We start from the raw sequence: 12573 nt of genomic DNA, 5'->3' as shown, positions 1-12573 counted from the left end.
ACCAGACCCTATTTATTGTAAAGGCTTCTCTTAATCCTTGCAATAACCCCATGAAATAAGTACTGTCACCCCATTTTGCAGATGGAGAAACTGAAGGTCAGGGAAGTTAAGTGACGTACTCAAAGCCAGAAAGCCTGCAGGTGGTTGAGAGTCCAGCTCAGGCAATCTGACTCCAGGGCCCAGAGCATTAAGCCCTACACAAGTCCTGCTGTGTGAATCAATGAATGACAGGCTGATTGAATAAATAAATAGAGGCAGGAGCCCTTTGGCTCTTGGCTGTGGGCAAGGCGGGCCTCTTTTTCATGAGATGGCAGAAGCTCAAGGGTGAGGTGGGCATCCAAGGTCTGGGCCAGGGGTGGTGTCTTCCCCAGGGTAGAGTGTGACTGCATGGCCTCACGTCCCTTCCCTTTCGCCCGTCTGCAGGCACATGCCGCGATGCAGCACTATGGGGTGAATGGCTACTCGCTGCATGCCATGAACTCGCTCAGCGCCATGTACAACCTGCACCAGCAGGCGGCCCAGCAGGCCCAGCACGCCCCCGACTACCGGCCCTCAGTGCATGCACTCACGCTGGCCGAGCGCCTGGCTGGTAAGGGCCGTTTGTGGGGATGGCGGCTGCAGGGTGGAGGAGAGATCTGGGGGACAAGGCTCTGTCTGGAAGGTGAAGGCAGGAGGGAGCACTGGGAATGAAACTCAGGAAGACCCAGGTCACTTATGGCACAGGGAGATGTCAATTCAAAATCTGTGTGCGTATCCAGACTACCCATGTTTGCCGGGGCCTGAACCCTGGAGCTGCCTGTGCCTTCCTTCACATTTCCCTAACAGCCCTCTGCGGGAGGGGCCCAGTAGCCTCTCACAGGTGGAGAGACCGAGGTAGGAGGTAAGGGACTAGCCCAGAGCCTTCCAGCTGGGAAATGGCCAGAATGCCCCAGGAGCCACTTCTGTAACAGCGCCCACGTTTTGATCACTGATTGTGTGGCCAGGCACCGCGTGAGTTGCTTTTTGTCTCTCCGTGCATCAAACCATTCAACTCCAGTAAAGGGAGGTTATTATCTTCATTGTATGGACAAGGAAACGGAGGCTCAGTGAGGCTAAATCTAGGCAGGGCTGGGGTGGGAGATTAGAATGGGACCTTATGGCTAAAGATCTGAGCTTTGAAGTTGCAGACTTGCCATCATTGTAGGGTCTGCCCACTCTCCTCTCTTCTCTGAACCTCAGCTTCCCCTTTATAAACAGGGAACATGGTAGGGCCCATTCCATAGGATGGTGGGGACATTACTTGAGATAACACATGTAGGGTATTAAGCAGGGACTAGTAGGTGCTCAGAGGAAATTATTATCCAGGTCCTATGGGAAGCACCCATGAGGGAGCTACAGCCTGGTCCCCCCTACTCTTGTTCACCCATGGTTGCTCTGCCGTGAGAGTCCCTCAGTGAACATGGGAAGGATTTGATGGCTTGGGTGGGGAACGTAAGTTCCTGAGAGGTGAAGCCACCCACCCCATCCTGTCCCAGGCCAAACCTCAAGCAGCAGATGAACTGCTTTGGGCCTGTGCCAGATGGTCCTGGGAGGGCTTTAGGGTACTTCCAGGGAGGCCAGGTGCCCATATACCCATGAGAGGGCACAGCAGAAAGAATGCGGCCAGGATCAAGTGGTGGGGCAGACCAGAGAAGCATGATCAGCAAGTGCGGTCAGGGAGGGCTTCCTGGAGGGCATGCGGCAGGAGCCCAGCCTTAAAAGGGTAAGGAAGGGGGACTAGCATGAGAAAGGCAGAGAACTAGGATGAGCTGTGAGGCCTGGGCAGGGGATCTGGCCTGACAAGGAGGGTGGGGCAGCTACCCTGCAAGGCTCTGGGAAGGGCTCAGAGGATGAAACCGAGCCCCTGGTCACAGCCCCTCATCTGTGGATGAGCATCAGTCTCCAGTGTGGGAATGTGTGTGCAGGCCTGCCCGGCTATGGCTGCTTATCTGGTTTGGAGTGAGTTCCCTGTGCCTGGCCTGGTGGTGACATTATAGATCCTGACCATGTTCTGGGGCTCAGAGAGGAAAGGTCAGGGACAGAGGAAGTGGAGTATTCAGTGCTCCCACCACAACTCTAACCTTAAAGAAGAGGCACACGAGCTCCAGGCGGGCCCTCGTATGGAGGCCTTGCCTTCCAGCAGGAGGTTTTGCTGATGTTGCAGACAGCCTGGTCTCCCAGGCGGCAACCCCCTGCCCTCACCTACAGCCCCTGGAGCCAGCAGCAGGATGCTGAGCTGTTGCTCCTGCACCCAGGGTTCCACTGAGAGGGGTTCTCTCCTTCCTCTTCCCTAGTGTAACCAGCATGAGCTTGGGGCTCAGTCCAGGTTGGAATTAGTGCTGGTTTGTGTGGAGTTCAGGGCTCCCTCTTTACATTGAAGAAGGAGCAGCCCAAAGTCTGAGGCCTTCTGGAGACCCAGCTGCCTCCTTCCTCGTTTAGAGTGTTGTGTTGACTTCCCAGTCCCTGAAGTGCAGGCGACCCTGTGCAAAAGCTGACGCAGCTTGGGTTCCCTTCAGCATAGATAGTCCAGGGCCCACTTACGAGTGATGGGAGGCCGGGAAAGAGAAGTTGACTGTCCATCATCCCAGGACTAGTCAAGCAGAAGAGCAGGAGTGTGAAAGTGAAAGTCACTCAGTCGTGTCCGACTCTTTGTGACCCCATGGACGGTAGCCCACCAGGCTCCTCTGTCCATGGGATTCTCCAGGCAAGAATACTGGAGTGGGTTGCCATTCCCTTCTCCAGGGGATCTTCCCTACCTAGGGATCGAACCCAGGTCTCCTGCACTTCAGGCAGATACTTTACCAACTGAGCTATCAGGGAAGAGCAGGAGGGTAGATAGCAACCCCAGGCAGATATATATGCTGGGAGGTTCACGTTCTCAGCACATGGGCAGGACCGTGGAATCAGTGGTCTACCAGGCCTGTCTCCTCTCCTAGCCTGTGGTGGTGGTTAGTACCTGCTCTCTTTGTCCTTACCTCTTGGAGAAAGCAGCTAGAAGGGCCAAGACTGAATGCAACTAGCCTTTCTGAGGTTGCCAGCCCTGCCAGAACCAGCCTTTCTGTTGAGGAGATATAAAACCAAGGCCTCAGGTCCTACCATCAGAGATTCATAGGCTGGGATGATGAAATTCATAGCCAGAGGACATAGGATCAAGAGCCAGTGAATTCCATCTACTTAGTCAGACTCCTCCTAACAAGACCTTGCAGATAGGTCCCAAGCTCACGGCCTGGCTTCTCATGGTCAGGGTGGTATTCTGTTGGTATCCAGAATCTAAGGGTCATTGGCTCTTAGAACCTTTGTGACATGGACTTCCAAATTGCCAGCATCTTGTACTCTCAGAATGTTATATCTTATTATCGTAGGAATTTATGGATTTTAGGGTAAAGCCAACCCACCCACCTACCCACCTCAAACCAAATAAGGAAGATCCCCCTCAGGCATATTCCTAATAGCCATTCTTAGAGATGAATTAAAGCTCATTGGGCCTGATAGTAACTTCCTACTAAATTGCTCAGATGGTAAAGCGTCTGCCTGCAATGTGGGAGACCCGGGTTCGATCCCTGGGTTGGGAAGAGCCTCTGGAGAAGGAAATGGCAACCCACTCCAGTACCTTTGCCTGGAAAATCCCATGGACAGAGGAGCCTGGTATGCTACAATCCATGGGGTCACAAAGAGTCGGACACAACTGAGTGGCCTGATAGTGAATGATAGTGTGGAGTGATCTTGAAAATCCAGCTACATGGAGAGGAAATGGGTGATTTCCATGGGGAAGAGACCAGGGTCTAGCTCTGGCAGGACCACAATGGGTCAGAGCAGGGTAAGATTTAAAACCTATTTCCCATAATTAAATGGGCCCCCTCTCCTTGCCCTCCAACGGCTGTACATTTCAAGACATCATCTTGGAGGCCCGCTATGGCTCACAGCACCGCAAACAGCGTCGCAGCCGTACCGCGTTCACAGCTCAGCAGCTCGAGGCCCTGGAAAAGACCTTCCAGAAGACTCACTACCCGGACGTGGTGATGCGTGAGAGGCTGGCCATGTGCACCAACCTGCCTGAGGCCCGGGTGCAGGTAAGGCCCAGCTAGACCTTGCAGACAAGCACCAGCCCACTGGCTGGTTTCCCACTGCCCAGGAGCCAGCATTTCAAACTGCACCCGGTGTCTCCATGAATGGCTGTGGTGACAGGAGGGGAGGGAAGGGATTGTGGGTGCGTGTTTCCCAGAGGGCGGGTGCGACTTTATCCTGCACATTCCTTTGGGGAGTACCCTGCTCCATGACACCGCTGCATCCCCTCCTATTCCTGCGGCCCCTCTCCCGGTCCCCAGGTGTGGTTCAAGAACCGCAGGGCCAAGTTCCGGAAGAAGCAGCGCAGCCTGCAGAAAGAGCAGCTCCAGAAGCAGAAGGAGGCTGAGGGCTCCCACGGGGAAGGCAAGACTGAGGCCCCGACCCCAGACACCCAGCTGGAGACTGACCAGCCCCCCAACCTGCCCAGTGGCGACCCCCCTGCTGAGCTTCACCTGAGCCTGTCTGAGCAGTCAGCCAGTGAGTCGGCCCCCGAAGACCAGCCTGACCGGGAGGAAGACCCCCAGGCAGGGGCTGAGGATCCCAAAACCGAGAAGAGCCCTGGGGCTGAGAGCAAGGGGCTGGGCTGCAAGAGGGGCAGCCCCAAGGCAGGTGAGGCTTGGCAGGGGCTATGGGTGGTCTGGGGCCCCGCCTAGGGAGAATGGCCAGGTCTAGCTGCCCAGGGGCCTGGCTCTGCCAGCCGTGTCAGAGCAGAGATAGAGTTAACCCTGGACACGTGGCACTGGCCCTGACCCAGAGAAAGGACACGGCCAAGCAGGTCCATGCCAGGTGATCCCCCTTTAGTCGCTGAATCATGGCAAGGTCAAGGGAATTTTGGGGGGAGGGGCTGTGTGGCAGGGGAGGGATACTTGAGGAGCTCAGGGTAGAAGCTATTTATCAGTGCAGTATGTTAACAACAGCACAGATGTACCAGTGCATACTGAGTGAGTGCTATACGAGTACCAGAGATCCCCACATGTAGCAGAGACTGGGCTCTGCTTTTTGAAGGAGCAGAGCTCTGGCAGGAAGCATAACCTCAGTCACAAACCCTGCATCCAGGCAGGGAGGGGACGGGGCTGTGAGCTGAGAGCTGGAGGGGAAGGGGAACCACAGACAGGCGAGGGAAAGGGGAGGCACAGCCTTGGAAAGAACAAGAGTCTTGGGGCAGGACACCTCGGTACCACCCAATTTGCTTATGGCTCAGCCATTCCCTTTGTCAGTCTGATTCTGTTGTAGCAATTTTGAGAGTCAATAGAACTCTTTTGTCCCACCAAACCCAACAAACAGCAAAAACCAAAACAAGAAAAGGAGACTCCCTAAGACGTCAGACATGAGGGCCCTGGCAGAGTCCGTGCCATCAGGAAGCTTGGGTCCCTCCCTCCCAGGATTCTGGGGACACCCTGGCTGAGATGGGTGGATATGATTTCAGCCACAGCCCGTCTTGTCTACAGCACCAAGTGGGAGGCGAGGCCGGGGGAGCCCCTCTTGGCAGACTAGCGCCCTTGTCCTGAGTCCCCGGTTCTTGATTCTCTGCTTGCAGACTCCCCGGGCAGCCTGGCCCTGACGCCTGCAGCCCCGGGGGCCGGCCTGCTGGGCCCCTCCCACTCCTACTCCTCCTCCCCGCTGAGCCTCTTCCGTCTGCAGGAGCAGTTCCGCCAGCACATGGCCGCCACCAGCAACCTGGTGCACTACTCGTCCTTCGAAGTGGGGGCCCCGGCCCCCGCCGCCGCGGCCGCCGTGCCCTACCTGGGCGTCAACGTGGCCCCGCTGGGCTCACTGCACTGCCAGTCGTACTACCAGTCGCTGTCCGCGGCCGCCGCTGCCCACCAGGGAGTGTGGGGGTCCCCGCTGCTGCCTGCGCCCCCTGCAGGCCTGGCGCCTGCCTCAGCCGCCCTGAACAGTAAAACCACAAGCATTGAGAACCTGCGGCTGCGGGCCAAGCAGCACGCAGCATCCCTGGGACTTGATACGCTGCCTAACTGACTGCTGGCCGCCCCCTGCGGCCAGGGCTCTTGGGCGCCCCCAGCCCAGCCCCAGGGTCATCCCAACATGGCTCTCAAGGAGCTACCTCATGAGCCCAGGGATCCTGGGGCCTTGGAGTCCTGCCTCCTGCCCCCCCATCTCCCCAAGCTCCAGCCCTCGGTGAAGCCCACACCTGCACCCTCTGCATGGCCCTGCTTGGATCCCACGGAGGCCGAATGGGGAGGAGGTGAGAGGCCAGTGCCCCCAGCTTTCCCCAGTGAGAGGTTCTCGCTGGCCAGACCCCTGCCTCAGGGTCGCCTCCTCCCATCCCCTGCTTCCTCCCCTAGTAAGTTGCTGTGTGGAATGTGAGATATAAATATAAATATATAAAGCTATATTTTCAGGCATCTGCCTGCCCCAGGCCCCCTGCCCCGCTCCAGCTCCATCGCTTCTCCACTGCCTCCCCCCAGCTCTGCCTACAGCTTCTGCTCTCCCTCTGGCCTTCCCTCCTCTCTCTCTGTCTCCGCTTTCCTCCTTCTCCTTTCCCCACCCTCTGTCTTCGCCTCTCTGGATCTCCCCACCCTGTCTCTTCTTCCTGCCCCTGCTTTCTTTCTTCCGTGCTGGCTGTGTTGATGTAGACCGGTCCCAAATTACGTTTTGTTTGGGGATATGGCTTTTCAGTTTTAGTCATTTGGCTTCTTCCTGTTCCTCTCCTTTTGCTTCTTCCCAGCCTCCTGGCTCCTCCCCGCCTGCACCCTCTTGAGGCAGCTTCTCCTTCCAGTAGAGGTGATATGGCCCTCGCTGGAGACCCCATAGCCACTGGAGCGGCAGGCAGGAGGGGGCCCTAGTTCCCACCCCTGACCCGGGCCTGTGTCCAGAAAGGCATGTTCTTTGTCTTTTCTAGCTTTGAGACGCCCCTTCCCCATCCCCAGCCCAGATTGAGAAGGAGGGGAGTGGAGGCAGGAGTCAGGCTGGAGCAGACAGTAGAAGGGCAGTATCTCTGGCTATAAAACCTCCAGAACTGGAGCCTGGGGCCAGCATTCATCCAGGGCTGACCACAGGGTTCTAGACCTCTCTCTCTGGTGTGACTTCCCTAGTTGGAGGGAGGCAGTAGGGCACAGGTGCTTTCAGAGAAGTGTCTTCGAGGAATAAGGTCTTCTGCCCCCCAGCCTGAGGTTCCGCAGTTGGTGTCCGTGGCAGGGTGTGACTGAGCCAGGAGGGAGGGTCCTCCACCTCCTGATCACGCCATGCGGCAATGCAGAGTCTCAGGGCTTCAGCTGGCATCCTGTCTCAGAGCCCACTGTCGAAGTAAGGGCTTCTGTCCAGCGAGTCGCTGGCACGGAAAGGTGTGTTCCTATTTGTGGCCAGGAACCCAGCTCAGCAAACTCCCTTTCAAAGCAGTATGACCTTGAGCTAGCCCATGGCCTCTGTGCCCACTCCCCACCTGGATTAGAGGGCCTGTAACATCCTATCCCAGAGAAGGCAATGGCAGCCCACTCCAGTACTCTTGCCTGGCAAATCCCATGGACCGAGGAGCCTGGTAGGCTGCAGTCCATTGGGTTGCTAAGAGTCGGACACGACTGAGCGACTTCACTTTTACTTTTCACTTTCATGCATTGGAGAAGGAAATGGCAACCCACTCCAGTGTTCTTGCCTGGAGAATCCCAGGGACAGCGGAGCCTGGTGGGCTGCCGTCTATGGGGTTGCACAGAGTCGGACATGACTGAAGCAACTTAGCGGCAGCAGTAGCAACATCCTATCCAGCTCTAACATTCCACACATCTGTGCTTTCAGCCTTGCAGGGCAGAGGTTTTTAGTTAAACTAACAACCACCACAAAAAGGCTCTCACAAAGCACAGTGTTTAAATTAGAAAATGATTGTTGCACTGCTGTGTAGCAAAAGGTATTGCAGGCACAAGCCTCTCCCTGGGCATGGCCACAGTCTCTGGGCCTCAGTTTTCCCAGTAAGTGTAATGGGTCCCTTTGAGTTGAGACAATCTGGATTTGATCCTGCTTTTCTTGAGTGTTAGTCCAGCCTCTGTGGGCACCCCATCTCCAAACCTTCATGTAGGCTCAGGGCTCAGGGCAAGAGGAGAGAAATGGCTTGCACAGATTCTGGGTCATGATCCCCAGACCCAGCACTTTGTGGCTCACCACTAAGCTTCCTCCCCCTGCTTAGAGAAGCTGCATCTGAAAACCAGGGTAAAGATACCTAAGGCTTGACTCCTCTCCCAGTGGGAGGAGGGGGGGGGGTCCACGAGTAGGACTGGTTTGCAGAGTAGTCGATGCCCATGATCCGTGGGGAGTTCTGGGCCAGGGCAAATGGAGAAGGCTTTGGATGGGGAAAAAGTGAGGGGGATGGTAGCTTGGGCCAGGAAAGCTATTTCAAAAAAGCAATGGAGTGAGACTACATGGATGATGGGGAAATGGTGGCTGGCTTCATGAGAGGTGGGGCCGAGGTTCTTGAATCCAGGTTAAAGTCCTCACCTCGATGTGGCAGGGACCAAGGCAGGCAGGTGAGGGTTTCTGAACAGGGGGTTAATTGAACCAGGATTGGGTATCTGAGATTTGGAAGGTAAATCCAGCAGCCACTGGAGATCAGAGGAGAGACTTGGTCAGGGAGACAGGAAGGCAGAGAGAGCAACTCTAGGGACAGGAGAGATTTCTGTTTTATCCTCTGGGATCAGGAAGTTCTGTTTCTGAAACGAAAGAGATCTCATCTAGCCCAGGCCTGGGGACTGAAGCTTTTTTCCTGTCCCTGGAGGCAAATGACTATCACTGGACCTTGGAATCTAGTAGCTCTAGACATGCCCACTTCCCCCAAGAAGCCTCCCCAGATTTCCCAAGGAGCAAGTCCACCCCGGAGTCATGTTCTGGCTCAGCCTAGCTTCCCTCAGCGCTTTTTCAAGGTGTCCTCATTCAATCCCGCCAGCCCAGAGAAGGCAAAGAAAGTGTATGTGGTCCCCTTCCCCGGGCAGATCTCAACCTAGTTTAGGGGACCAGCCTCAGTGAATGAAAGCAGTTAGAGAGCAAGAGGGGAGCTTATGTGTAAGCAGCACCTGTACCTCCTATGAGCTTGGGACTGTCCCACCTCACCGGAGACTGAGGCCGAAGCCTCTCCCAGGGCAGCCTGGTCACCTGCAGGTTGAGAGTCAGGCTCTGACTGTCCTTCCCAGGAAGGTCTTGTTCCTCTCCTCTCCCTCCCACTTGAGGCCTCTGTGTTCCACCTCCTCACCTCCCCAGAGCATGGTCCACGGGCCTGGGTCCCCCACCCCCACTCCGCAGTAGCGGGCTGTACAGACTGCTTTCCAAACCAGCTGTTTTGTGACCTTTTGTGCTTAGAGGTCGTGCCAGCCCGTGGCAAAACCACTGTGTACCGTATTTATTTATTCTGTTAGTTGAGAAAACAAGACTCAAGTGCCCCCTCCCCTGCTCCACCCCCTGCGTAGTGCGGCATGACACTCTGTCCCGTGTACCCCTCCGTCTGTCTGTCTGACTTCCTGTGACATTGTGACCTGTTCTTTGTCCTACTTGGCTAATAAACGAGAATCTGGCAGCAGAGCCCTCAGTCCAGTTCATTTCCAGAGGGGCCCGCGGTGGACTGAGCAGGTGGTTTTGCGCTGTGACCCGCAGGGGAGGGAGGCAGACCTGCCTCATGATTGGCCACTTCCTCCAGGGCCCTCACCTGTCTGGGGCTGGAGTGCCCTCTGGGGAGGTCTCAGGGAGCAGAGGGACAGGGGCAGGGAAGGATTCCATCTACTCTGGGTTGTTGATCCTCATCCAAGCACCTGTGATAGGGCAGCGGCGGGTGGGGGGCCAGGGCCACTAGGAGGGTTTCGGGGTGGTCTGGAGAATGGGTCTGTAGGATGGAGCGGACAGAGGTTCTGTGGGAACTACAGGAAGGCACACTAGATCTAAAGCCAGGCTGTTCTCCAATGAGATGGGCAGCCTGTGCAGGTAGGGAGCTCTTTAGTCCTTGGAGGTGAGCAAGCAGAGGAGGAAGAAGGATCTGCTGTGGTGGCTGGATGGACTGGAGATTTGTGAAGGTCCTTCTTTTCAGGAAAAAAACGACCAGCCATTTCCCCCACTCAGCCCTCACGGCCCCTCCCCGGAGTGTCGGCACCAGGGCCCTGAGCCAGAAGCGGTGCTGCAAGCTCAAGGTTGGGCTTGGGGGTGAGAGTCCCCTCTGGGAGTTTCCTGGGAGGAGAACCTCAGCAGGCCTGAATGGTGTGCAGGAAGCTGCTTGCTGGGCTCCGTAGGGGTGGGGGGGTGTAGGCGCTTCAGGCCACAGGGACCCACGGGCCCCTGGCCAGCCCCACCCCCCATTTCCCAGGTCACTGCTGGACCCTAGGAGGCACATTCCTCTCTCCCCAGTGGGGCTGAGGATTAGGGCGGGGATCACCCCCTTCACCTTGTCTTCCTACCTCCCTGGGAGGGGCTGGTGGATCAAATGTCTGCCCCAAATCTCCCACCGCCCCTCCCAGACCCGAGCCTTGCCTGACCCTACATATCTCCACCCCAGGTACACACCTTCCCTGGCGGGGAGGGTGCCCCTGGACCTCTGCAGTTCAAATCACTCATGCACTCAGCATTTACTGAGCACCTGCTGTATGCCTGGCCCTGTGCTGGGTATATAGAAACAAGTAAGAAAAAGTCCTCTCTCTCAAGACAGTACAAAAGAGGGCAATTTGGGGTTCAAAAAATAGAAAGTTATGGGAGCACAGGGTTCCAGGAAGCAGGGTTCCTGGCTTACTTAGCCCAGGGAGATCAGGAAGGCCCCTTGGGAGGGAGACTTTTGGGCTGAGTCCCATAGGTCCAGTGTTCACCAGGAGAGCAAGAGAGAAGAGAATCCTGGGAGGTATAGCACCCACAGAGCTGCAGGACCTGTGGCTGGTGAGTCCCAAGTTCTGGGGGATCAAGGGCAAGGATGGGGTGGGTGCTGTCAGGAGCTGAGGAGGGAAAGGGAAGCTGGGAGCTTGAACTCAAGCTCCAGGGAGATTAGAAGCTGGGGGAGTTGGGAGGGGGGGATCAGACTTGCATTTTAGGAAATTCTGCCCGCCCATACCTTTGCTGAATGGTGGTTCTGGAGGAGGCAGGGAGACCAGAGAGGAGGCCATTGTCACATCCTGATGAGAGCAGGGTGGCATCTGTGTGGACTAGGGGAGGAGGGGTAGGAGAAGGGGTCAGACTGATGAGAGATTTAGGAAGTAGAATTACCATGGGGACTACAGGCTTGGGAGGGATCAGGGGTGCTCGGAGTCTCTGGTTTGGTGCAGGGGGAAACTTGGGCTGGGTTGAGGGGAATGAGCCTGAGCTCAGGCTGGTCTTTGGGGTGTCTTTAATTTGTTCAAGGGAAGATATTGGGATGTACTGGATCAAGGTGCAAGAGAGGGACCTGTCTATACTGTTTTAGATTTTAATCTATTTAATAATTACTCACATGGCACTTTCTCTGTGACTGGTACCTCACAGATATTAAGTCACTTAATCCTCACATAACGCTATGTGGTAGGTATTACTGTTATCCCCATTTAATAGAAAAAGAAACTGAAGCACAGAGAGGTTAAATAATTTGCCCATGACCACACAGCTAGTGATGGGCCAACCAAGGTGTGAAAACCCGGCTAATCTCAGAATCCACGCGCTTCACCTTGGCGGTTGTCAACAGAGATGGAGAACGAAGCCACGTCACTAAGTGAGCTCACACAGGGGACGCCGAGGATGGGGCCTCAGGGAAACTGACTACAGAGCCAAAAAGATTCTGTTACGGAGCTGGGACAAGCTGCTCTCAGCTGCTGTTGCCTTTGGTCTTCTATTGACTGGGTATCATTAACTGCGTCCAGCCTGCTTCCCGGGAGGCTTGGATGAGACGAAGGGAAGATGAAGAGAGGGTCTGGAGGAGGTTGAGGGGTTGAGTGATCTGTGCCCGGCACGCAGTACGTGCTCAGCAGCCCCACAGCGGGCAAGATGGGAAAGGCAGGGGACTCCCTGGAGCATCTCCCCGAATCCTTATTTCCTTAGACCTTGGCCCGTCTCCCTTCAGTCCAGGGTTCCCCCGCGGGCCTGTGGAAGGGGCACCATCTGAGAGGGTCCCAGAGGATTGGGCCCGCCCACCCCTCCCCCATTTCCCACAGAGCTGCCGGACCTGGAGCCTCCCCCCACCCATCCCTCATTCCCCTCTCCCTTCTGGGAAAGCCGATTAGGAGGCGGCCTCCTGCCCGCCCCCCTGACAAGTTTGTCTGAACTTCCAACAAAGGCCCTCAGAGGGCTGCAGAGGGAGGGCCCGCCACCAGGAACCTGACACCACTGGCCCAGCAACACCCCGGCAGCCTGGGAGGCGGCTGTGTGACTCTGCACAACCCCCCTACCCCCATGCAGACAGGAATGTCTCCAGAGGGGACCCAGCTTCTCCAAGGCCTGGGGGCTGGGGGACATCGCCACCTGGGACCCCCTCACAACGGGGACAGGGCCAACCCCAGGAGGGCAGGTGGGGCTCTTGCACACATTCTCACCCACAGTCCCACACTCCCC

The 12573-nt window shown here is 56.4% G+C and overlaps 1 protein-coding gene and 1 non-coding gene across 2 annotated transcripts; one reads left to right on the top strand and one right to left on the bottom strand.

Moving 5' to 3' along the window:
• Positions 1-426: 426 nt before the first annotated feature.
• DMBX1 (diencephalon/mesencephalon homeobox 1) lies at positions 427-6802 on the top strand. Its single transcript, XM_055586978.1, has 4 exons — positions 427-589; positions 3910-4088; positions 4344-4692; positions 5621-6802. Exons 1-4 carry the CDS (start codon positions 436-438, stop codon positions 6061-6063), a joined length of 1125 nt encoding a protein of 374 aa, XP_055442953.1. The 5' UTR covers positions 427-435; the 3' UTR covers positions 6064-6802.
• On the bottom strand, positions 2767-2838 carry TRNAF-GAA (transfer RNA phenylalanine (anticodon GAA)). Its single transcript has one exon. It is a non-coding gene; the product is annotated as a tRNA-Phe (tRNA).
• Positions 6803-12573: the final 5771 nt, after the last annotated feature.

The sequence above is a fragment of the Bubalus kerabau genome, chromosome 6 (genome assembly GCF_029407905.1).
Source record: "Bubalus kerabau isolate K-KA32 ecotype Philippines breed swamp buffalo chromosome 6, PCC_UOA_SB_1v2, whole genome shotgun sequence".
NCBI classification, from domain to species: Eukaryota; Metazoa; Chordata; class Mammalia; order Artiodactyla; family Bovidae; genus Bubalus; species Bubalus kerabau.
This window is presented reverse-complemented; position numbering and strand designations above follow the sequence as displayed.